This window comes from Maylandia zebra, linkage group LG9 (genome assembly GCF_041146795.1).
Source record: "Maylandia zebra isolate NMK-2024a linkage group LG9, Mzebra_GT3a, whole genome shotgun sequence".
In the NCBI taxonomy this organism is placed as follows: Eukaryota; Metazoa; Chordata; class Actinopteri; order Cichliformes; family Cichlidae; genus Maylandia; species Maylandia zebra.
In genome coordinates, this window is record NC_135175.1 from 29,789,273 (window position 1) to 29,815,938 (window position 26,666).

General features: G+C 38.3%; 1 protein-coding gene across 1 annotated transcript; it reads right to left on the reverse strand.

Annotated features, from left to right (window-relative positions):
• Positions 1-1,696: 1,696 nt before the first annotated feature.
• cdh10a (cadherin 10, type 2a (T2-cadherin)) lies at positions 1,697-26,285 on the reverse strand. Its single transcript, XM_004551808.4, has 12 exons — positions 25,989-26,285; positions 20,054-20,395; positions 13,632-13,926; positions 11,612-11,731; positions 10,321-10,488; positions 9,998-10,179; positions 9,137-9,390; positions 8,016-8,152; positions 7,800-7,921; positions 6,669-6,777; positions 5,749-6,000; positions 1,697-2,455 (listed from the first exon to the last, which is right to left on the reverse strand). The coding sequence occupies exons 2-12, from the start codon at positions 20,261-20,263 to the stop codon at positions 1,965-1,967; spliced, it is 2,340 nt and encodes a 779-aa protein (XP_004551865.1). The 5' UTR covers positions 20,264-20,395; positions 25,989-26,285; the 3' UTR covers positions 1,697-1,964.
• Positions 26,286-26,666: the final 381 nt, after the last annotated feature.

Below are 26,666 nucleotides of genomic sequence, written 5' to 3' on the forward strand. Positions count from 1 at the left end.
TCACTGAAGGTTTTATAGCTCTTATATTGGATTTATTAGCTTGCACATAATCACCACTTAACATTATGCAATTAATAGCTGCCTTATGAAATACATCTTTGTTGTTAGGGATGACGGACAGCTTGTACATAACTAAATAGTTGGTACTTCTACAGAGTATTTGTAGGTATCTTTCAAAATGGTTTTAAATATTGGAATTTTCAGTTTGCATAAGAACCATTGAGCTGTTTTGTGCTATGAGAGCTTCAATTTTCATGTCTTTCATTCTGATATGGTAATAGCTATGATAGGACGTATGATGGTATTAAGCAGCCATTACTGTAGAGCCATGCAACTTCCCTTTGCTCAGCTTTTCTTCAGAGGTAAGTTACTTCAGTTGCACCTCTATTGTTGTCAAGAAGAAATGTGTTGATCTGCAAAAATGTTTCAGAACATAAAAATATAAATGACCAGACAGGCATTTGACAACTGTTTTAATTTGCAAGTACTTCCTCTTGGTGTGGTTGGAATACTGAAAAGTGCTTAAAAGTAGGACGGCACCTACATAACTGGCACTACAGCAGTGAGATTGTAGGTGTTAAGATCTGTAACCTAATGAAGCAACATAAGAAAGACATTGATGGGAGGTTCTCCAAAGCCACCCACTGTTACCTTCTATTAAAAATAAAATGCAGATCAGTGTGAAATAAACTACATAGAGTTTGGTGTAATGTTTCTAGGAAAACGCAGTTTGCTGCCCGCAAGGGAAAGGAAAAAACAAAACCCAAATACATTTTCAAATCCAAACTTTCGTGAAAATCCAAATGAAAATCAGAAGAAGTGAGTCTCTGAATTGTGTACTTTTCTAAATACTCCATATTTCTCCAAATACAGATTTATCAGGATGGTGATTTATAGCACAACTACCCGCTTCTTACACTGTCAGTTATTTTACACATCATATCTGCCAAGCCCAGTTTAGTACCTCTTACAGATTTGTTCAATTCAGACAGTTTGTCAATATCAGATCCAACATGTTTTTACTCAGTGAATAGCTACAGTTCTCTGGTTATTTCTGTATTTCATCACAAAAGCAGTTTAATGAACCACATTAGTTGAAATTACGTAACTGGAAATGTGTGGTTTCTTTTTTACATTGTTTTATTAAGAAAATAAGTATAAAAATATAAATATAAAACAATATGACTCAGCATTCAAACAGCATGAATTCAGTGTATGACAGTTTTCTACAACATACACTTTCCATTACATGTTACACCTATATGATGAAATGAATTCACAGTTTGACAAATAAACTGCACCAACCATTCACATGAACATTGCTTGTCAAACAGATATAGCAAATAGTATATAGGATGTCCATCGTTAAAAACATTTTGTACATGTACAGTATTTAATGGAGCTGGCTCGAAAAGCCATTCGACTCCATCCCTATCCCACCCAAACCCAGTCCGGTACCATTAAACATTGATAGTATACAATACTACTATCGCTCATGTCAATTACAAAACACATTGTCCACATCATTGTTCACAAAAAATCCTAAAATTCAAAGGCATCTTTACTGATTATGACCAAAAACAGTAAAACTTTGAGATTTATACTGTATCTCCATTAAGAGAAAATTCTGCACAGTTCAAGTCTTAATTTTCATTTTAGCATCCACATGTGGATAGCAGTGATTTTTGTTTAAGTGTGTGTGTGTGTGTGTGTGTGTGTGTGTGTGTGTGTGTGTGTGTGTGTGTGTTTATTTTTGTGCCTGCACACACATTTATGAGAATCAAATGGACAACTAGTTAACTAGCAAGCTAGCTAGCAAACTAGACAAACAGATAGATAGCTTGATAGGCAGACAGACAGTCAACTAGCTGGCTAGCTAACTGACTAGACAAATAGCTGGCTAGCCAGATAGCTAGATAAACAGACAGAGAAGCATGGACTTGGAAAAGAGAGACTATCTTTGTCTAAGTTTCTCTGCCAGGGCTCTTCCCTATGTACATCTCTGCCAACTTTTTGAATTGTGGTCCCCAGTTGCTGAGGTAATCATATTCCTGGTCCCCCTCAGTGGCAGCGGACTCCAGGGAACTGAGGGATTCTGCCAGTGACCCAGTGCCCTCATAAGCATACGTGGCCAGGGAGTCATAAGGGGGTGCTGTTGGATCTGAATCATTCTCCTGAAGCCTCCCATTAATGAAGTCCCTGACATCCGTGTTATCCTTTATAGGTGATGTCCTCCGAAAGGGAAACAGCATTTCGGGTATGATGTCCCTGCGTAGCTTGTTAGCATCCATCACCTCTGGGTTGCGCAGCGTGCCAATATCAAAGGCCTGAGTGTCCTCCTCTCCACCCCCTTCATCGTTGTAGCTGACAACGTTGTCTCTGACATCCTCTTTGGAGATGATCAGAGGCTCCTTCTTCCTCTGTCTCCTCAGGGCAGCAAACAGCACCACAATCACTACACAAGAATCAGCGGGAAATGCAGAGAGAGAAAGCACAGCATAAGATGTCTGCCTCCGAACATGTGTCATGCATTAAAGAGCACAGGAGAGCAAAGGCACATAGGGGAAACACATTTGCTACCAGTGACAAATCCTCAACACTGCCTCAGGCATTCACCTCCTATTATTGAAGATTCAGTGAAAAAGCTTTTTATTTCTTTCCCCCTTGAATGTTACATTCACTGTACAAAATGCACGATGGTTAGAGGACCCTTTTTCATTCTCTAACATGCATCCTCATCTTTTTTTCTCCCCAGTAGTAAAAGAGAATAGGAGATTGCAGAGTGAGCATGTTTTCAGTGAGTGACAGTTTTGGAAGAAATGTATTATTTTAAATTAACCTGCTATTCATCAGATAAAAAGATAACACAGGTAGCATAGTTTTCTACTTGCATCCCACTTGGACGTTAATTTTAATGCCTTCAGGCTATATTGCTGAGTAGTGTACTTTAGGAACATTTGTGATTGACCAGCGTCATTTTTTAAGGAGATGCAGCAAGATATGGACCAGCTATGACGAACTGCTCCAGCTCAGTGCCTGTCTTTTGGAGTCAAGCAGAGGTGAATGAGACAGTCTGTCAGGGAGCTTCAAGCGCGAAAAGTGTTGGATAATGAGCAGATGTCATGATATTTTGCTCAAGAGGAGAGTGCAGAGTTTAACCTTCAGCACACTAAATTTGTGCAATGCGGTCTGCCCTGACAGAATTTAAAATTTGGAATTAAAGCAGACAGACACAAGAAAATCTGGTAGCTTGTATTAGAAATTTAGTCACTCGAGGAACACACCAAACTCCAAAGCAATATTTTGACAGAAGGAAGGAGGAAAAGGGTCAAATTCATCTCATGAAAAAGGTTAGGGACAGAGGAGTAAACACATACACATTCATGAGGACAGATCTGTACTTGTCTTTTATTTTGCCCTCAGCAGTTTGCAAGGAATCCTAAGCCTTAAGTGCTTCTATCAAGTATTATGCTGACAGAGGAGGTAAGGTTCAGTGATGGTTGAAACCCATTACTTATTGGACATGCACTTAAAAAAATACTCCTACATGTTTTTTAAAATTCTCCTCAGTAGAACTGCTACTGCTGTTCCCTGACTGCGGATCACAAGGACTTCTGAAAGAAATGCTTTATTACTTAGGAAGGAGCATACAACCTTACCTCCCAGAGAAATACCGACTGTTTAGTTAAGTGGTTTTATGTCTTAATGAAGGGTGCCTAGAAGCACCATTGTACTCCTTTTTGAGACAAAAGTAATTATGTTTGATTGTTCACATTTTAAAAGGAATCCAGAAAGACCCCATGTTGCACTTTGCTACCAGTTATATAATTTAAGATATTTTAAAGATTTTCTCAGGGTCCTTGATTCTATTTGTTATCCATACCAAATGTAATAGTCTGTTCAAATGTCTAAAATTGCATAACTCCTTGTGTTCTCAATAAGCTACTTTGTACCCTCAATTCTCCTTAAGGAGAACATTACAGTGGGTATTTTTGGTGTTAGCGTTTTCATCTCATTTAGTAACACTAGTTTAACACGTAACTAAGTTTCCATGACAACTGGAACCACCTGGTTTAAGTGCTGATGTGTGGCATCCTTGTACTGGCCACATTTGTTTGCATGGAACATGGTCACTGGTATTACAAAGGCAGGTTTCTATTTTAAACCTTTTTTGTATAAGCCATCTTCACTATGGTTTGCAAGCTTTTTATGGTCATCAGCCAGCTCATATGAAGTAGACTGAGGCACTTCACTCTGTTATTGTTAAAACAATCTGTAATGTTTGACTGTGAAATACTTAAATCAGCTATTCTTTAGTGCAGGATTTAATCATTGTTTTAACATATTAAGATGCTAAGCTGCTGCCAGTCAAAGTGGAGTCCCTAGATAGAGTGGCATCTTTTAGGGAAAAAAATTTGGGAGTCCAACCTTTTAATCAATTCCCTGTTTATAATGGCAGACCTTGTGATAGAAGAGAGATTCGGTTTTTCGACTCCATGCGGCCACTTAACAGCATGTACTTGAGCAAACAAGTCACTCTGGTCCATGTTATTGACTTTTTCAGCCAAAATTGCCTGCCTGGGGTGATAATTTTGCATTTTGGAGTTATGGTAACTGCTAATATGCCAAAAGAACAGCAAGTTCTCAACATAACCATGGTAGCAATGGTAATGAGGTTGGATAAGAAGTAGACAGATAACTAAACATGTGTACCAATGGGTTTGATGTGACCTTCAAAGACAGGTAAGCCTCGATTTAAAAAAAACAAATGAATAAAAAATCTTCACAGACCTCTTCCAAAAAACAATGAATAAAAGTAGGATCAGCCAGAATTCTGTTCATTTCAATAAGTGCTTTACTTGTAACAATGTTTCTTAAATCCAGTTTCTTTGTTGCCACGTCTCATAAACCAAGAGTTCTTCCATGGCAACAGATGTTCTTTAGCTAACCTGATGATGCTGTGGTTTTCTGGGTTTCCACCAGAAAATCTTTTACTCCCAGCAGGTTTTACCTGGATCTTATTTGCTTAAAATATTATATTGTTTTCTTCACAGTAATCTCACTTTAAAGTCTCCTTACTGCTTTTATTGCTCACATCTCACCCCTATATTACACTTAAAGCACAATAATGTCTTGCCTTGTACATACACCTTTACCCTCAGTGTTTTTCCATCAAGTGGATACTTAAAAATATACTGGTTTTCTACATTTTTTTCCACTGTTTGATTTTTGCTCATTTGTAACTAGATATGTTACACCCCTACTTTATAGAGTTGTGCAACTTGTTAAAATATGGTAATAGAGATGGAGCTGCAGCTGTTTTTATTTTGAATGATTTATAATTGTTTTCACTGACTTGAATTGAATATGAGAACCGAGTTGCTATTATTTGCACTGAATACTGTTGTGCCTAAATGAAGAAGCAAACATTACAAGAATAAGAAGTTAAAGTTTTCATGATCCCATGAACATCCATTGTCAGTGACCAAACTGGTCACTAACACAATAAAGCAGGCCTGGCTAGTTACCCTAAAGGGAAGTTAGTTTAAAATTATTATTATATTTATTTATTGTTTTATTATTTTTGGTCAAGACTTTTTACTTCTTTCATTAGACTCACAAAAAGCAGAGAGAACCCCCCCCCCCCAAAAAAAAAAAGAAACAGATTTCATAGGCACCTTTAGGCAACTGCTGTTGTGATTTGGCGCTATATAAATAAAACTGAACTGAACTCAAGAGTGAACTTACTGAGAAGGATGATGACACAGAGCAGTATGGCCACTAGAGCTCCAGTTGTGAGACCATCTGAGAAGGGCAAGACCTCAGGGTTACACGACTGCATGTTTCCACGGCTGTCACAAGCACACACGCGCACGATCAGTGTGCTGGTGCTGCTCTGAATGGGGTAGTCGTTGTCAGAGATCACTACAGGCAAGAGGTACATGCTCATCTCACGGCGGCTGAAACCTCCCCTCCGTGTCAGGATATTGGCAGTGTTATCTGTGGAAACATTCAGACCTTGTCAATGACGAGATTTTAGAATAGCTTTCTTTTTATTTCTGTAAATAAAGGCTTTTATTATAAAAGAGCAAATTGCAGCTTATTAGGTAATTATAGACATCTTCATTCAAAGGCACAGTAACCTGGTCCAAGTATGAAGTTGTGTTTGTTTGTTGAAATTGTGAATATTTGTCCTTGTTATGAGTCTGTTATGTCACATTATCTTACAGTATACATGCCATTATTTAAAGTCTTAGACTAAATGGAGAAAACTGAAAAAAACATGTAAAGTTTTCAGACCTGTTACTGCATGGCTACTGAACAACCATTGCATATCTTGTTTGAAAAGCTTCATGAGCATTTCCACTTTCTTGAAAAGCAAATATTTTCTATTGTAGGGCAGATAAAATTAAAATCTGTTTGTAACACAGTGCAGTCCAATATATCTGACTGTGAAGGTTGGCATTTCCACTGTGTTTATTGTGCAGTGAAAGATAATTGGCAATCAACTAGAGCTCTTCAAGAAAGAGTACAAAAATTACAACATCAGAAAAAAACCCTGTAATCGCACAAGGCTTTTGATTTTGAATCATTGTTTATTAATGAGGATGTATTTATGAATATTTCTAAGAGTAAAAATGGTAAAAAAAAAGAGAAGAATATTTTACCTTCCCTGTCATCAATGGTAAAATTGGGATTGGTGGGACTTATACTAAACACAAACTTGTGTCCCACGAGAGGTTCATCTGTGTCAACAGCACTTATTGTCTGAATCAACTGTAAAAAATCAGAACAAAAGGTTAGGGCAACGCATTAGAAAGCATATGAATATATGCAATTAATATCGTAAAACACTGGAATAACTTTTAAGACATTTGTCAGTTTCAGGATTTGGGATATTTAATGAAGCACAAATATGAATTATGAAGTAGTGTGGATGAGAATTGGTCCATTCACATGGCTACAACTCAAACTCTAAATTTAGACATTTAGACAGGGTCAAGATGACCAACTTAAGTTCAGTATCAGAATAGGGAAGAAAGGTGATGTAAGTGAATTTCCACATGGCATGGTTGTTTGTGATACATGGCCTGGTCTGAGTATTTCAGAAGCTGTTGATGTACTGGGATTTTCCTGTATAACCTAGAGTTCACATAGTATTTTCTAAAAAATGGAAACTATCCAGTGAGCTGCAGTTCTTTGGGAGAAAATACCTTGTTCATACCAGAGGTCAGAGGAGAATGGCCGGACTGCTTTGAGCTGATAGGAGGGCAACAGTAACTCAAACCAAACCAAGGTATGCAGAAGAGCATCTCTGAATGTACAGCAGCAGAAAACTATACCAGGCACCACTTCCATCAGTTACGATTAGCAAACTGAGGCTACATTTCGCATTGTCTCAACTAAAGTTAGACAATTACAATATTGGAAAAAGGTTTCCTGGTCTGATGAGTCTTGATTTCTGCTGCAAAATTTGGATACCAGGGTCAGAATTTGATGTAAACAGCATTAAATTTCCATGTCAGGTGCTTCCAGCAGGATAATACACTATCCCAAATAAATAAAGTAGTTCTAAAGCAGGGTTCCAACAGCATCCCAAGCCAATACAAGCAGCAGATTTAAATGTAATTGTGTCATGAAAATTGTGTCTGGGAACACAGTCGCATCTAAGTATTTTCTGTTGTGTGAATACTTATGCAATATATGCAGCTGACGAATTTGACCCTGTGCTTCAGTGCCATTTATATATATCCTTATTTTGCCCATGAAACCATGATAATGACGGAAACCACTGATACCTGTCCTGCCTTGACATTCTCACAGACAAATGTGTCGTAGGACATGGCAAACTCGGGGGCGTTGTCATTGACATCCAACACCTTGATGAACACTGGCACTCGAGTTGTCTGACGTGGATTATCTAAAATGATTACATAAAATAATTTCAGTTATTTACGGCACAGATGAAAAATTATTATTATTATTATAAATTGGATATCAAAAACAACAATTACTTATTTCTGTAGCCACCACAGAAATGTTGTGCCATTTGGATGTTTCTCGGTCCAGTGCTTTCAGTGTTGTGATGGTCCCATTCACAGAATCAATGTTGAACAGCCTCTCCAGATCTGTGTGTCGATCAATGGAGTATCTGCAAGAAATAACGTAGTTATTCATACCAGTGAGATAGAAGTGCTCACAAATCTCCAAACAGACCAAATCATGTTAACTCTACAACAGATTAGTGTTATTGTTGTTGTAAAATGAAGACCAGTTAAAAGTCATTCTGCTTGCACGGGGCTGTCTTTATGAGAAAAAACACACTAACGTCCTTATCTACTTAAAATTGTGTTTTACAAAGTGCATTAATTCCTGCAAAAGAAACTGCTTTCCAGGCTCCCCATTGTCAAAAGATGATACATCTTTCTGTGAGCCTGCTCATTTGTCATAGTCACCTTTCATACACAAGTGAAACTGGAATATGCAACACAATACGCCATGTGGCATTGGCCAAGAGCAGCATATCTCTGTGTCAGAGATGGGCAGGCGCCATATGTGTGGAACGGCGGCGCTGAGCTGTGTGAATCGATACAGCAAATTAGGCTCTTTCACTTTGACTTTGTGCAGTGCCACAGAGGGCTTACATAATTCCGGGAAATAAACAGTCTGTATTCACTTCACAATGCTGCCGCCATCTTCCACTGGGAAATCACCAAGAGGGACCCATGAATAATATTCTCCCCCCCTTCTACACTGACACATGGCTTGGCTGATGGATTAGATTTAACTAAGTGGGCACATTTTAATCCTCACTCTATAAAACTGATAAGAGGAGACTTTGTATTTCGTCCATGTGTTGCTTGTTTTTGCATTGATTTTATTCTGGTATAATTAAAGCTGGGACAATGAGTTTTGAAACAATCAAATTACTACAATAAAGCATTACACCCAATTGGCTGGTTAGGAAATCTTTGCTTAACAGGCCATTGATTGTTTTGCAAGTTTACAAAATTGCGAGTACCTAATTCCAGATGAAAGGGAATTTGTTGTTGTAGGCTAGGAAAGCTATTTGGCATTTTACTCAAAGAGTCTGGCACAGTGTAAGGCCTCAGCACTTCTGAGCCCTGTAGCATACTTGACTGGCTTGTTGTCAGCATCTGGGTCCCTGGCTGATACCACACCAACGAAGCTGCCAGCAGCCGTGTCCTCGTGCACCTCGATGATGTAAGGGTTCCTGGTGAAAATTGGGGGCTCGTCCACATCCTCTACCGTTACCTTGACCGTGGCGTAGTCTTTGAATTGCAAACCATGGATGAACCTTGCATCCAAGTAGGTATTTTTCACCTCCACTCTGAACTCGTAGTCCCTCTTAGTTTCATAATCCAGTGGCTAGAGATGAAAGCACATCAGAAGTCAAGCTGTAGACGTTTCCATTTAAAAAGAAAGGGGGAAAAAAACTATCTGCCTCCAGGATTTTGATGTGCAATTGATTGCTTTTCATTTGTCTGCCTTTATCTTAATCATATTCCAAATTCTAGGTTACAAATCCAAATAAGGAATACTGATCTGGGGATCTTTTGAGAGAATTTGTAGCACAAATATTTATATTATTCCTTTTACTGCCTTAGGGTGATTTTACATTTCAGTTCAAAAATAGGCTGTCATATTCTTCTTACATCAAAACTGCTAACTAATATCTAATCTGAAACTATGCTGTCCTGACTTACTGTTTGAAGTTAAATGATCTTTATTTTAGATATTTTATATATCTTATGTCAAATTAAAATCAAAACCATACTTTTGGGCTATATTTCAAACTTTTTCCCAAATCTGGAATATTCAAACCAATTACAAAATGTGAAATAATGTAACTACTTTTTTTGTCTGATGTTACAGCTATGACATTAGCTGGTTACTTGAACAGTGACTGTGGAAAACACATATAAAATAGTATAAGAAATAGAGAGATACAGAAGATGAAATAGAATTGAGGTACCTTTTTTATTATGATGACTCCCTCCTGTGTGATTTGGTCAGTGATAATATTAAAAATGTCATGACCACCAACTATGGTGTACTCCATCTCAGCATTACGGCCCACATCTGGATCATCAGCCTTAATTCGCCCAATAGCAGCTCCAATCACTGTGGACTCGACAGCAGTCACACGGAAGGAATCTAAACATGACATTAAATGGGTAAATCTTTGGTTGCGTGCTTGCTTCATTAATCCATGATCATTTTTATTGTACATAGATACAAAACTCTTGTCTTAAAATGCTTTGCAAAACAATAAAGTACAAGAGGGAGGCCTCTTACGATTCGCAAAGCGAGGCGGACTGTCGTTTACATCAGAGAGAGTGATGCTGACTGTAGTGGTTCCTGAAAGCCCTCCCATCTGCCCAGCCATGTCTTTAGCCTGGATCACAACCTGGTAGTTTTCCTTGACTTCTCTGTCCATACCAGGGAGAGCTGTCTTTATCGTGCCTGGAAATAAGAAAAAAGAAAAAGTTAGTCACCACTTTTGCTGTTTTAAAGATACATTTTATTTTGAGAAATTATTTCCTCTCTTACTGTAAATGCGATGAGATTATTATCAATTCTGTCTCTGTCGCAACCATGTCTGCTAGAAAATTACATTTATATGCCTCTGATTTAGTTTGCCAATTAAGTTTCCAAGGGAAATCTAATTGCTGCCCGGATTATGTTTCTTGGCAATGTTTTTTTAGTGTCAGAAGTGCTAGATTTGTATACCAGATGCACGATGCAGTACTTTTCTCTGTTTTTTCTTTTCTTTTTTATGATTACACAATATAAGCATTTTGTTTAAAGTCCTTAATAAATGTAATTTTAGTTTGGTTTTACTTACTAGAAATAAATTCTGTGACAACCTCTGTAACATTGTTGAGAACAATACCTTTCAGGGTCAGCTTATGGTTGGAAATAAGGAATTTTAACCTGCTTTGTGAATACAGAGCCCAGTTGTTGTGATCGAACTTTCTCAAATCATTTTCTTCTTGAATTATAAGATAATTGCTCTGTAAATAAGACAGTGTGCAGTTGTTTGTTGCTTTAACAGGGCTTGGTTGCATCAATCTCTGTTTCCATCTGACACTGAGTGAATGCTTAGAGATGAAATTGACATTGATCGTCCCATCTAGCTCTGTTTGGTACGACAGCCTATCAGCCCACTTCCCAAAATGTCAGGCATTACTTATATCCAATTTTAGAAATGCTGTACGTAAATAATGGGACTAATGGATTTGAAAGGTTTTGTCTTATTAATATTTTATGACTCACAGACAAAATGTTTGGTTTCTTCCATGATATATGCAAGATGAAAGATTACATGGCTACAAGTACCGCAGTGTTCTTGTAAATATTAAACTCTTACTTTCCTGACAGAAAACTCGAACATGAACACTTTTTTCAGCCAAAAACAAACACAATTGGAAATTTCAGCTGAAATTAGTGGAAGAAATCAATCTTGCACTTATTTGGATTAATAACCCTGAGAGTCAGATGAATCCCCCTTCTTCCGATTTAATTCTCACACACATTGCAACACATTAGAAGCTGCTTCTAAGAGATCCTGCTGCGTTTGGCTTACCATTTTCAGAATCCACAGAGAAGTAGGGCTGTCCCTGTAGAATGCTATACACAAGCTTGGCACTGTTCCCATATGTTTGATCATCAGCATCAGTGGCAGTTACAGTGACAACAGATGTACCTGCAAAACAAACATCGAAAGTCAATTTTAATTGATTCTGTTACTGCGCTTATTAAAACAAGACATGATCAAGTAACTGAGTCAACTTTTGAAATTTACTTCCATTTGTATAGAGAAAGTTTTCTGCAAATTTGACACTCATTTCCAGAAAGCCAGTTGCTCAAAGTGACCATTATTAACGCCATCAGTGCCCTGATATTGTTCGTATTTATTCGACGACCGGGCCTCTGAACAAAATCAATTTTCTCCAAAAAAGCAAGCATGCCGAGATAGGCGAGTGACTAAACAATGAATCAAAATTGATAACCTACACTTTCAGACTGTGATTAGATCTCATCTGGATCCACAGTCAAAATTATTACTTTGATTAAACCCAGGTAATGGGTCTAATTTAAATAGCAGTGAGACTAAAAAATGATGGTTTGTCAAGCCTTAAGGAAAGAATACTCTCTCTGTCTCATAAATCAAACCTGGTATGAAAAGATGTAGTAATAACATACACATTTAGTTTTTCAATTCATGCCATGCAGTTTTGACTAATGACACGCCAGCCCGTAGCCATTTTGCACACCAATTACTGTCATAAAATATTTTGTGAGAAGCTGAAACTATAATAATAATAATAATCCCCCAAAAATGGAAAAGGTTTCCCCCCCTTTCTGTTAACAGCCCAAAGTGTGGAGAGATAAAGGTACAACTGACATGCTTTTATGCTCGTCTAGGTACAATTACCACTCAACTAAATCATTTTTATTTATGTATTTTTTATGCGACTGAAAGAGTGTTTGCAATTACTAATTACCACCAGGACACATACACTGGGGACTCTAAAGATGTGTCTAAAAAAAAGTTCAAGCTTCGAAAGAACTCAGTTCCTCTCAGATATGCTGTCACTGAAATCACTTCCATAGTAAGTCCTGTATAATCCACCCAAGCGTTTCAGTAGTGCTACATTGCGAATACTGTCCTTGGCATTCAGGAGACCTCTGCCGTGTCCTGTTTGGGTCTAACGGTCTCCGTGCATACTAATGAACCCTCGAACATCTGTCCCACTTAGTCCCAGCACTGATAGTATAAAAGGAGGCTGCTGGTTTTTTTTATAGCTGGGTGACTTGGTTAACCAGTGTGTTCAGACTGAACATATAAGGAAGTTTATTAGTCCAGAGGTGGGTAGCGGTGACACTGAGCCATCCTTTGAAGCTAGGACGTCTAAGAAAAATGCATTATGAATTCCAAATGGAATATAATTTTTTGTCATATAGGCAATTGGGTTTTGATTTACCCTTGATTGTTCCCGTGTATTAATTTGTGGTTGCATAATTGAGGATTGATTTCAAGTTGCATGCATTACTTTCGTAAGCTTTGTTTATATTCATGCCAACTGGCTTATTTATATTACTTGAATGGAATGAAGTGGAGTGCAATGAAGCAAATCCTTAATTGGAAAGACTGTGACAATCTAAACTTTTAATATTTCTACCGCCTATTAAAAATGGCAAATGGCATTACTTGTTATGAATGCCCAATGAGCCTGACCGCGTGAATAACAATCGCAAAACAGCAAATAACTGTGAAAAAAGTGAACACAGCGTCACATTAAACCAAACCAGCTGACTGATGAATAGTGGCTTGCTTTTTCTGCATTGCTTGAAAATTGTTTTGCCATATTCTATTAACATTATAATGGCATCAATTCTCAGATAAATAAATGTGGACTAATGGTTTTCCTTATAGATTTAGAAGCTAAATATGATCATTAGTTAATTGTTTAGTCCAATGGGGATGCGATTTTTCAGAGCACAAATGGCCAGTTTTATTTTGTAGCTATCCAGCCAATTAACAGTTGTTGATTTAATTTTGTCCATTAATCAGTGTTAAAATTAAACGAACCATAACTTACCCACTTCAGACATTTCAGGCACACTAGCAAAGTAGATTTCCTTTGCAAACTTTGGGGCGTTGTCATTGATGTCATGAATTTTGATATTAAATTCAGTGTCAGGCTCCAGCTCTGCATTGGTGTTTCTGTCCAGAACCTTTGCGTTCAGTGTGTACATGGCTTTTTCTTCTCTGTCCAGCCTCTTTGTGGCGTGAATATCCCCAGACTTCTCATCAATCAGGAACAAGGTGCCTGCCCCATCTCCAGTCAGGATGTACTTCACGTTGCCATCGCCCTTGTCCATGTTAGAGTGCAGCTGAAAATCAGAGAGATCCATATTAAAAATTGAAACGAATCTTAAGACAGACCTGTACAAATTGCGTTATGTTGTATGGGTGTGCAATTGGAGGAATTGCACACTCTTCCGTCATGGACTTCAGGCTGACAAGAAAGCTTCAGCTTTCAGTAAGACGCATTGATTTTGTGTAACCAGTGGCGATAAAGTACAAAGCTATTTAAAATTTAATTCTACTTTTGAACACTTCTCCATACAATAACAACAGTGCTTCTCAATTGCTAACATCAAATGTAGTTGCTGTTGTTAGTTTTTCAAGCCTTTGGAAATGATCTAGAGAACTTTGCTTCTACATTTCTCCCTAATTAGATTTTCTTTAACTTTAAACAAGAAAAAAAAAACACTGCATGCACTACTGGTAGGAGGGAAATGATTTTTTTTTGTATTGCCCTCGTCTTTCTCAAGTTGGCCAGTTTTTCCTCTTTTGCCAATTTTGACTTTTGTTCCTTTGTGAAATAATTGTTGAAACCCACGAAGGAATCTGGTTCAGTCTTTGAAAATGGTGCCTTTGCACCCAGAGTATCAAGTGTGACGCACTCCATTACTCCAAATCAAATTAGTCGTGGATTTTTCTTCCAGATTGTGCCTTTGAAAAATGATGAGAACCTGACCAACAGCAACAATTGCTAAAATTAGTCACCTCTGACCTATCCATCACCTTGAAGCATCTCCTAAGTGTCACAGACGAGTAATGGTGGCATACTGTGACAGACACTTGATTCAAGCTCATTACTGTACTGGATCTGTCAGCAGATATATTTAGAGCACTATCTCATGGGTTCACATTTTAAATGACAAGTAGTTAGGGACACAGAATGTACGTCAGTAACTTATTAATATTAATATCTGCATGCTGTGAAGAAACTAATTATTTTTTCCTGCAGTTGGAAGAATAATGTCAACAGTACAACTCCGGATGGAAATCAGAAATGTATTACCAGAGTGGTAGCTATTCTCAGGTAGAATTAAAAAATAAATAAGGATGCATGTGAAAACAAGATGCTGTCAAGTTCAGATGAACAATAGACACAGCATTTGGCACTGTGTGGGGAAATATTTTCAAGCAGATGATCTCTATTATCCAAAGGCTATTAAAGAGAAATATCAGTCAGCTTGAATTTTCACATATATTTGCGTTCTGAGACAGTCTGTTCATTGTTGGTGAATGTGAGCCGTAGGCCAGTGAACCAAGGATTTAAGCTGTGTTATGGATGTGAAAGCTGCTACTGCTATTGACTATGAATGACAGTGTAATTTTAGCAGCCAGGAAACTGTTTGTGTGAATTTTTGCATTCAAATAGGCTTCATATGTTGGCTATGCGCAATTGCACTCTTCAAAAAGAATCTATATTTCCATAGTCACCTTATCGTTAAAAATAATTTTTCATATATTGGCATATAGGTTATAGGAGGGTTAGCTCACTACGCATCACTGGAATCCTGTGCAACATAAGAAGAACATATTTCATTATTGATATTCAAAACTGTGACTCCTCGCATACTCTTGTGTGCTAACACTGTGATAATTAGGCCAGCGCAATTTCAGACCATGTCACACAGCAATTGCATTTTTTTTTCATCTTTTCATGATATTCTCACATTTTTTTTCATCTGATTATTACCATATTTTTCAGGCTTGTTTGTTAATCCAGTTAAAAGAAGGCTGAGAAGCAAAAACAACAAACAATGAGCCATCAAAGGAGCCTAAACCTGTGCAGCCAAGCTGTCTCAAAGATAATAGGAATTTTACAGTCTTTGCAGAGCCCTGTATTTTACATATTTCCCTTAGTCTAAATTGAACCCCCACCCCCCACCCAAGCCCTTTCCCTGTGCACTTGTGCCAATTATTGGATGTCGACATAACGTTCCCTTCATAGCCATGGGTAAAAGAAACATTTTCTCCCCATGGCCATATAGATTTCTGACTTAGTGGAACTGCAAATAAGGAGGGATTCTGCACAAGTAAGCAATGTTAGGAAAAGATACCACAGCATCTAAAAATAATAGTGTTTCTGTTCTCCTGTTGTCAGCAAGGCAATGAGCCAAGAACATGGGATTTTAGGATTTTATTTCTTTTGGGATGTCCTATAGAAACTGCACTCAGTACTGTAATGCACTTTAATCATATATATATATATATATATATATATATATATATATATCTTTTTTTTTTTGAGAGAGGCATGAGGGGTGTTTTTTCTTGAAGCACACAGTTCAAGTGTGCTAGACTTTGCATCTAACATGTAGCGTAAATCTAGTACAGCTATATAAAAAAGAAAAACTTCCATTGACACTCTCGAGAAAGTGTGGCACAAAGTGTTTTTCACACAGCCCTTACAAAATCTAATGTTTGCACTGCCACACTATATTTGCAGAGATTTAGTGGCTCTCCTTTCAAGGCCTTGCAGCACAAACACAACGTTTTCAAGGCCTTACAACAGAAGCACAGAAGAGAGCCTTGATGAGTTAAATCGCCTTGCACAAACACTGAGGAATTGTCAGTAAAGCACCAAAATCATTGGCAATTCTTGTCAGGTCTCTGGTAAGCATTGCTTGGTGCTGCAAAGAGGAGATAGCAAAATAGAGTGTAGAACGGTTACAGAATAATCACTCGTCCTCCTCTCCCCCCGTCTCTTAAGACATAGGCAGGAATTCTTTACTATTAGAGCCATGTACTATAATGTGCAATATGTTGGTTAGAGGTAGAGCTTACAGTATCTCTGTTGCGCTTTGTGTTTTTTGTAACGCACACAGGTTCGGCAAAATTCATGCAGAGGAGTGTTAAGCAAGGCCTTTCAAAAAGCCAAGGATACTTATTGTCAAAATATTAACACCACAAAGTGAGCTACCTTGAAAGTTTTAATTTAGGCAGCACATTTTGTCTACAAGGCACAAAAACAATGCAGTGTACCGAGCATTTAATAGGATTTTGTTCACTTCAGACACACCACTCATATGCTGCACAATCCAAAGTTTGCGCTTGTATTGCTCAGCATTGCAAGCGTTCACACTTCACAGCCCTGCTTAAGAAGTAGGGCACCACAGCTGCAGACAGTGAGTGCTCACACTCATTAATGCCCCCATGAAAGTCAGTTAAAATGAGATTTGGTGGATTTACACTTGGATTCTACACACTCGCGCTACATAGAATATATAAAAACATAAAGTACACTCTGCTTTTTAGCAACTTGACAACTGCTGCCGAATCTGGCTGAAAATACGACTTTAATAATGAAGTTATTTGTCTCCATCATCCTGTGAGGTATCTGACTGCACTATTCATTATGTAAGCCTCAAAGCTGCGTGTCTTTTGAAGTCCTGATAAGCAATATCATCTGCATTTATTATAGTGCATTTGCAGCCGTGCACTGCTTCCTTTTCAGTTGAGACGTGAGGCATACGAGTGTGAGACTGTTCTTTACATCACATTTGATTGCCATCACCAAGAAATCAACCTCAAGTGAGAGTTAGTGAGTGTGTGGGGGCTGATTGGAGAGCTTTGATTGAATGTGAAATAAACAAGTTCTGCTACAGTGCGCTACAAAGGCCATTAAGTGATCTTTATGTGAAAGACCATCGAGGCTTTGGTGGCTTTGTGCTGGGTACTGGAGTGCTTTTTACATTTTCTTTCTTCCCTTCATACCTGTCTGTCTGTCCTTCTTTGTCTATTTTTTACTTCTACCTTTAACATTGATCCGGCTTTTTTTGATTGATCTTTGTTTTTCTGTTTATCTGCCTTTGTCTGTCTCTTTCTTAAGGTCTCACATTTTTTTTGTATTAGTCTTGTAAGGTTACAATCTATATATCCAATTCTTTCTTTCATTCTTTCTTTCTCCTCATCTTTTGTGATTTTTCATATTTTCTTTTACAGTCTTGTGTTAAAGCTAAATCTTTCATTATTTTTCTTTTTTTCATATTGCTCTTTTTTTGTTCGTCATTCATTCTTATCATTCTTTTTTATTTTATCAGGCTATCACCATCAGTTTTACTTGTCAGTCTTTTGTATTGTATTTCATATAGTCTTTCCGTTTTTTCATATCAGTTTTGTCCTATATTAAATCTTTTATATAGGTCAGTTTTTTGGGCCATTTTTTGTATAGTCTTACAGTTTTCCTTTCAGTTTTTATTGTCAGTCTCTGGTTGCAGTCGTATATTAAGAGTATCTTTCATATAGACCTTTCCATCTTTGGCATTGTTTCTGTTATTTAGCTTCCATATGATCTTGTTTGTTTTTCATTCAGTTTCTTGCAACAGTCAGAGGGTCTTAAGTTATTTTGATCTTTCATATTTTTTTCTTATTTTATTTGCAGTTCTTGGGTTTTTCTTTCCTGTCCATCTTTTGAACAGTCAGAGTTACTCTCTCAGTTTTCTGTATCAGTCTTTTGTATATCTTTCTATATAATCTTTGGCATTGGTCCTGCTTTCTTGTACTGACTTGGGCCCAGGGGGTGCTTGGTATGTTTGCTCGATAAATGAGAAAAATTAGTGATTAAAGTAGGGTTGAAAGTAGGGCACTGATTAATTTTTCATAGACAACTAATTGATTGATCTTTTAACTTGTTCACTCTTAAACTCTCCTTAAAGGCTATGTGCCTTCATCTTAACTTATTATTTGTCTGTTTACCAGTCTCTGTTACCATCACAGTTTTTTCCCTGTGGTTAAACTGATGGAATTAGTGATTTGTGTCAGCTTCCTCTGTAAAGCAGAATGGCAGCATGTGCTTGCCCTATTTTCCCCCTCCAGTAATTTATTATAGGCTCATGTTTTTCTGACAGTTTAATAGTGAATGATATTGGACACAGGAGGAGTGCGGAACCGGTGAGTGTGATTGCTGTCATGCCACAGAAGTTGGGTGCCAGAAAGCATCAAAGAGTCGAGAAAAAGCCACATCACACCAGTCACCGACATATCACTGGATGGCCCCATTTATAGTTAGCATTTCCTCTGCTGCTTCATCACATAATACAACAAGGTGAATTTCAGTGGCCTTCTTGATTGATATGTTTTCTTCTTCCTCCCTCTCTTCTTTTTTTATTTTTACTGTTCCTTTCTCTTCACCACATCAGAATGATGGTTTCAGCAAAAGAAGTTGTCATATCCCCCGTACTCAACCTTGCACAAGACACTTGTTTACTCCAGAGAATGAGGTGTGTGATGAAAGCCAGCTTCCTCTTAGAAAATTGGCTGTCGACAGTCACCTCATTTCCCTCCCTTGAGTTGATAACTGCAACGCTCCCCATCACACCTGTCTTTATGGTGCTAGCACGGGTGAGCTGACAAAGAACTGTCTGAAGTAGGTGGGTGGAGAAGAATAGCATTGTCCCAAAACTTTTTGGGGCGATTCTTAGGAGAGTCTTGCAGGAGCCGAGTCTCATGTTTTTGTTTGGCTTGGATTTGCTATGGTCTTGACCTGATGTTGATATTAAATTTGCACTTGTTCTATGTGCTGGTGATTTACAAGCTGCATAAACTCATATACGAATTTTGAAGTGCTCCTTAGTTTCATGGTGAACACATGTACAAATGCCATAGTTTGACTCCAGTAGGTGCCACTGTCTATTCATTTTTATTTCTGTTTTTCTTGTATTTTGTATCACCCATCAATGTGTTCTTGTACATCCATGCCTATTTCAACAAAATAACCATTTCCTGCCTCCTCAAATTTGAAGGTAGGAATGGTCATATTGTTGAAAAAGGCTGGTCCACAGGCTGTTTCAGCTTCTATATGCTTTGACTTTTTGTCTCATTATGATCTCACAAAAATTATTATAAAGCCAGAAATGGTTGTTTTTGGTATTACTGTTAAAATGGGATGTTATTGTTATATTAATGCTGTCTGCCACATAAAAAAAATCTGTACTTTTATTTTAGCTGTAATAGTATGTTTACACTGCACAGGGTAATCAAGAAAACCATGGAACAAGTGAGGTTGTGTACACTTGTTTCTGTCTGATAGCTCCAGTAACTGTGCCTGTAACAGCCAGATTTCTGGCAGCCCATTCATCTTCAGCCAATTACATCAAACACTACTTCGACAAGCTAAAACTCCTATAATTAGTCTACAGACAATGTGGTTGGACGTTTTACCTTGCCAACATATTGATGGTCGTTTCCTGTATATTCCTCGAGCAGAAAGAATTGATTCCACATCCATCCACGTTTGGACCGCTGAAGAATCTTACCATCACTCTCTGGCATCCCAAACAGATTCCCAATATTCCCAGGCGCAAAAGGAAGGGCAGTAGTGGGCCAGAGGATAGAGAGCATGAGGAGCAGCAGAACTTGATTGGTTATCATGGTATCCAATCAGCTGGGAAATGTCCTGAATGACTTCCGAATTATGGTGATAAGCTTCTGAGAGGATCAGCACTGGAAGGTGGTGTCATCAGAACAGACATTGTATTCCTTTCTTTGATCTCCTTTAGATCCCTGTGAAAAGAGGAAACTGTATTCAAGAAAAAGACCATGACACCTATCTATCACTTTGACAGTATACAATTAAAACAGTCAAATAGCATGTGCACTTGTGAAAACAGCAGCTTTGCAAGCCGTTGTACTCTGTGTACAATGACTTTTCCTTCAGATTTCCTTCAGATTTTGCTATACAAGGCCAAGAGCTGCACTAGTTATTCAATCACCTTAAAAGCTTCAAAGCCATGATTTAATGTTGAGGCTTGTCTAAGAGCCGTAAGCTTAAGAATAAATTAATATAGTGTCATCATAAAAGAGTGTATATGTTTTTCTAGTAAAATTGAACTTATCTAATGATAAAAATAGAGATGAAGCTAACGTGGTGGAACTGATTTGACAAACTTCTAAGTAAATGATAAATGAAAGGCATGAAGTATAAAGAATTTCAAGACAATAAACATAATAAATGTATCACCAGATGACTTCGGTAATCTAAGTGCATAACCAATGGAGTGGATGTCAAGATCAAATTCAGTTTAATGAATCGTGCTTCTTGTTTTGTATCAAAATGATCTTTGACTTTGACATATTCATTATGTGATAGGGTTTAATGACATTCCTTTTTTTTTCTTGGAAGCAGTTATTCAAGTACTACATTTTTACTCTTAAGTCTCCATCGCAGCAACATTCCCCAGAGACCAGAAGCATTTAGAAATATGTCATTCAATCGTGATGGCCAGAAAAGCAAACAAACAAACAAACAAAGTGGCTTGTGCTTTAGAAAACTACATAAACTTTAATGGAGGGACTACAACACCAGTGATGTATGAGTGGTCAAGCAGTGGTCGTCTTGACTTTAGTCGCTTTTTCACTACAGTGGAAACACACTAAGCCAGCAATGATTAGCCTGCAGGGAAACTTTGCTAGGTCCTATTAATTTTTCAATGGGCAACTCCACATCCTTTATTACCAACACTGGCATCCTATCGAAATCATCTTCCTGTAATCAGCCAGAGCAAATTTGTATATTTTTTTTTTTAGATGCAGATAATTTAAGTTTAGTAAATATGGTAGAATTCACAATCAGACATATCTCTTCCACACCCTGCATCTTAAAGGACTGTGGTGCGCTTTACTAATTATAACTTGCATTACTGATGATATGCAAACACTGATGAGATGCTTCAAAGACGGTGAGCATGTTTAAACAGCTTAATACAGGCACCTCTGGGAGAAGTATGCTTCTGACATGAGCAAAATATATTACCCCAACATCCTCTGTAGATTTTTTTTAATGTTCTGCTTCACAGTTGTTCACTTACATTTTACAGCTGCAGAACAGACTTCCACTAACATATGTATAAATGGATCGTCTTGCTAAAGGGAAGTCTGTCTTTTTCATCTCTTCCATCCAGTTCACCCTCCTTACCCACTTCCTCTCAATTTTTAGCTCTACTTAATTTTTGCATCCTTTACTGATGGCTAATTTCATAGATTTTTATTCTCTGGAGATGTTTTGATGCACTCCAAAAGGAGAAAATCCATATAGACATACACAGAACTTCCCAAACCACCAAAATTATCCCCAGGTGTCTGTCAGGCTTTGTGCCTGTGAAAAGGTATTTTGTGTTATTGGCAGTCTTCTTCCAATACTTCACTAAAGGCTGTGTCCCCACTCACTGGTCCTGATAGGTAATTTGGGTGTCTATGCATAATTGATGGTCTTTTGTAAGTTAATCCTAATAAATCTTACCTCTCTTCCTAAAAGAACCCATTTAGCAGTGTCCCTTTATAAAGGTTAAGGTACGAGAGTTACCCCAGCACGCACTCGCTGTGTACCTCAGGGAACGCTGTTTAAAAGCCCATGCGAGTCGATGCCTCTGCTTTTGTTCAGAGAATTTAAAAAAGGACTGTGAAGTAAGTCACATGAACAAAGGATCTATTAATGTCAGGGAACAAATTAGTATTATGTTTCTAATGATGATAGCGAAATGGCAAATTTAAGTACACGCAGTACTGTGAATAGAAAATCAAAACATGTAGCTGATAGATCTTAATTTGAAACATTGTATTTATTCTCAGTGACTCGGGGAGTTTAAATGAATGAAATCTGTTACGTCAACAGTAATTCTTCAATAACTGATCAAAGTTTTTTTTAATGTATACGATATATGGATGAGGTAGAGGAGAAAGCTATTAAAACTATGTAATAACTCTAACACAAATTTCATTGACATGGTAGGACTGACCCAAAGCTTTTAAGAAACTATAAAGATGTTGAACAACAGGCTGCACATATGAATGAAATCCAGCATTCTGCAAGTACAGAGACTTTAATTTTGTCCAAGTATTGCCGCAGTAATGGAGATGAAATGTAGATATTGTGGTAAATTGCTGATGTGCTACATTTTTTATGTTAGTTTCTTGCTCATAATGTGACATTAGTGTGACACGTGCATTGCCGAAATCAGGAAACGCCGCCTTGCAATTAATCTAGTCTGATGCTTGTGATTGCATTTTCTAATTATCATCCCAGCCTGTCCTTGAGTTTTAATAGCATTCTGGATATTAATCTTTGATGTGGTGTGCCTATTAAGCATTAGGCCAGTGTTTCTTTTCAGAATTCTTCCAAACACTCCATTAAAGGATGAGCGAGCATGCTGAATGTATGCCAGATCCTATATACGCAAACTAAATTATCCCAGCTTATTCAACCTATTAAATCGTGGAGTTTATTAAGAAAAAGTTGTTTATGATTAGATTAACTTGTAGGCAGCTTATATGGCTTGGCATTAAGGCACACAGATGTGAAGGGACAGAATTACTTTTAAGTGTTGTCTAGGGTTGTTATTCTTAATCTTGGCTAAGACACAGTCTGGCAGTTGCTCTGCTCTGCTCCGTTTCTGTAATCTGCAAATTATACATTCTTGTTTTGCTGAATAAGAATATCTTTGATCAGATATAAACTAGCTGTTCATCAGGATATGCTTCCTAGAAAAGCGCAGGCTTGCACATTAGTCTGTGTAAAATTTTATGCCCCCGAAATTGAACATGCAGGCTTGCCCATGAAGCCCAAACCGAGCACGCTAACCTTGCACTTTTATTCTCTGACGCTAGTGAGACAATAATTATAGATGCAATATGCAGCAGAGGTCTGGCTAGTAAACCTCTTTAAGAGTTCTCTGCATAATAAACTGATAATCCTCTGTACATGGGAGAATATTGCTGCAAACTTTGGCACTTGAATATGACTGTGGTTACTATTTACTGCAAATGTCTGCAGTGAATAGACTTGCCATGTTTTAATAAGTATATAAGGGATTTAGCTGTTTAGTGAAGATATAAGACACAAAAAGGAGTTGGAAACCGCCCTACTTAACCAAAAATTCATTTTGGATGACATTGATTTATCAAATGAAAATAGTCCCCCAAAGTAACACAATACATTTACATTATCCATGAATAGATGCATTGTTACATAAGGGTAGGACAACATAATAAAGACTCAGCTACACAAAAGCTACACAAAACCTCCTACCTCCTACACCAATATTGACCCACTTTGAAACCACAGACTTTTAGACCCCATCAAAATTCTAGTCTTATGTTGCACAATCAAGGAATTCTGCGCGTGAATATATTTTAAAAGTGCTGTGAATAAACACAGGCAGAGGTGGAGTAATTGGAAAAAGAGAAGACTAAGATGGAGAGAGGGCACAGGAAGGCGGCAAGGTCATCGAACTGGTGTCATGATTAGTCTTGGTGATCTTTTGTACTTACACTGTTTGTCCAAGGGCATGATTTATAGCAAGCAAATGCTGTATTTTTTGCGGTGACAAATGCTAACCATTTATGCGAGGTTGGTGGTAGAAACTAGTGTTATGTGATTGGCAGTTTGAGTGGCTCCAGTGATTGCTTGCCGGTATTGACAGAGCAGCACGGACAGAGTATAAATCTAGCATGAGGGGCGTTGATGCACCAAGCTGCTGCACCTGCGCAAACTTCCACTTGGTGGAGCCCTAGACCTTCCCAAGTCGGCCTCTGCCGGCTGCAGTCTTTGGCAAACCTCAGCAAGCTTTACTCATGTTTTGAAATCCTCAAAGCAATTTTGTGATACAGTGCACACTTCCGTGTTGAAAAGCTACTCTAAGGGGGTTGTGGATGCAGGGGCGTTATTCTTGAAAAGGGTGCGTTGACAATGAAAAGGTAACAAAAAGAGATTAAAAGAGGAAAAAATGTTTATGCTGAGATGCATCTAGGAGAGTGTAACTAGGTAGGAATGAAAGTCTGACCAAGTCATTTTAGACAGAGACCGGAAAGAAATTACAAATACTAGAATTTAATTCAAAGCGAGCTTATTACAGTTCCCATTTTGTTGTGAAAATGCACTCACTTCCCACTCTTGCTTCTCTGTTTGAACATATGTAGTGTTTTTCAAATATGTATTCATGTCTGATTCTTTAAAGCCAGCTTTGCAAATGCTCATGAGAGCCTCTTCGCCTCTGTGGGAGAATGGATTTCCACCTCTTTTCATTCTAATGCTGAAAGGTCGCTCCATAGCTGACAATAATTCAGGGACCGTGTTAGTGGCTAATTTGCACTAAACAATAATGGTGTTACACGGGCATCCTGGCGCACACGACTAAACCCTCATATATCACTTTGGTGACTGTGAAGCCGTCTGCGTGTGAGGCAACACACTGAGGGAGTAGGCTGCTGCTGTTGCTGCTAGAAAGGCTGAAAAAGAGAGTCAGGGTTGGATTAAGTTTGTGCTGTGGAGGACATGCACATATACGTACACTGTAACACTGTTGGCTGCTCTTGTTGCGGTGCTCGAACACCATCATAAACACCTTCATGCATTTTTAGAGATATGAATGGTACAGTGCCTCTCCATCAAATCTGCCCACAGCACATCACAAGTGTGAGCCGCACTCACTGGCTTTCAGCAGACAGACAAATACATCTCCACACACACACATAGAGTCATATATACAGCAGAAGTGCACTTAGGTGTATGCATAGGCTATACTCATGCATATAAGCTATGCAGGCAACCATGGGTGCACAGTATGGAGAACATCGCACTAAGAATAAGTGACAAAGTTTGGATATCAGACTACTAAGTATTTTACATAGTCATAGTATCTTACAGGTACATATTATCTCCTGTGTGACAGGTGTCATGGGCTGAATATTTTACAATGTCAAAAAATATAATGAATTTTAAAAAAGCTAAAGCTTTTTAAAAATTTTTTTAAAGAAAGCACCCTAATTGATCCTTAAGTTTCATTTGTAAAAAGGCAAAAAAAATTGGAATCTACTTGGATATCACAATGTGAAGTTTCCTTGATTTTCAAGTCTTCCTTGTACATTCAAGAAAATTAAAAAAAATAATAAAACATTTTAAGGTATACAAAAAATAAAATACAGCTAATTTGATTCAGCTGTTTTCTAGCTCTTTGAAGTTCCAACACTTCTTTTCCTGAGATATCCACACTGCTGCATTAGTCTGGCTTTGTCACAGTGCAAGGAGCAGATCATCCCCTGGAGTCTGAGAGCAGACAAAATATAAATATACCCTTAAACATTAATCAGAAAAAGCCCTTACCTTTGATTCTCACGGCTTAGCATCCATCTGTGTCACTGAGTGCACGGTACTGTGTTCCTACTCCTTAGCAGTGCTTAGCGGTGGAGACTCTGACTCCTCACGGCAGTGCTTACATTCCAAGACTGACAACAGCACAGCTGGTGCGAATGTGTATGGGAGTGTGTGTGAGTGTGTGTGCGTGGAAAAGAGAGAGAGTCTCCTGCTTACTTCCCTCCCTCGCTCTGTGCTTCGCTCTTTCTCTCTTCCCTCCCTCGCTCCATTTCTCCTCCCCGCTCTCTGGCTTCTCTCCCCTTTCCTCCTCTACACTTTCTTTCTATCATCTCTTCTTGCTCTGTCTGTGTCTCTCTTTCTCTCCCTCCCTTCCCTTCTTTCCTCCCCCTCCCCTCCTCTCTCTCCCTCTCTCTCTCCCTCTATCCCCTCCTCTCTCTTTCTCTAGCCGTGCATCACTTCTGGCGGTGGATGTCACCGAGGCTGAAGCTGAGGCGACTCTTCCCCTGATTGGCTGCCATTCACAAGTTAGCGATAAAGAAAAAGGGAGAGAGAAAAACGAGACAAAAAAGCATGGGGGGGGGGGGGGGAGGCTAGAAAATACTGCCCTTACATCCCAGTGAGCATCAGTTGACTGTGGAATAGAGAAACAGGGGAGGTTAGAGGCTGAAGAAGAGGGTGGACTCTGGG

What these genes read in the sequence shown, in the direction of transcription:
- cdh10a (XM_004551808.4), bottom strand. Translation starts at nt 20,263, where the DNA reads ATGATAACCAATCAAGTTCTGCTGCTCCTCATGCTCTCTATCCTCTGG. An exon ending in TCCGCCTCGCTTTGCGAATC is followed by an intron (nt 10,180 to 10,320) that starts GTAAGAGGCCTC and finishes TGTCATGTTTAG; the next exon opens with ATTCCTTCCGTGTGACTGCT. An exon ending in CTGTGTCATCATCCTTCTCA is followed by an intron (nt 2,456 to 5,748) that starts GTAAGTTCACTC and finishes ATTCTTGTGTAG; the next exon opens with TGATTGTGGTGCTGTTTGCT.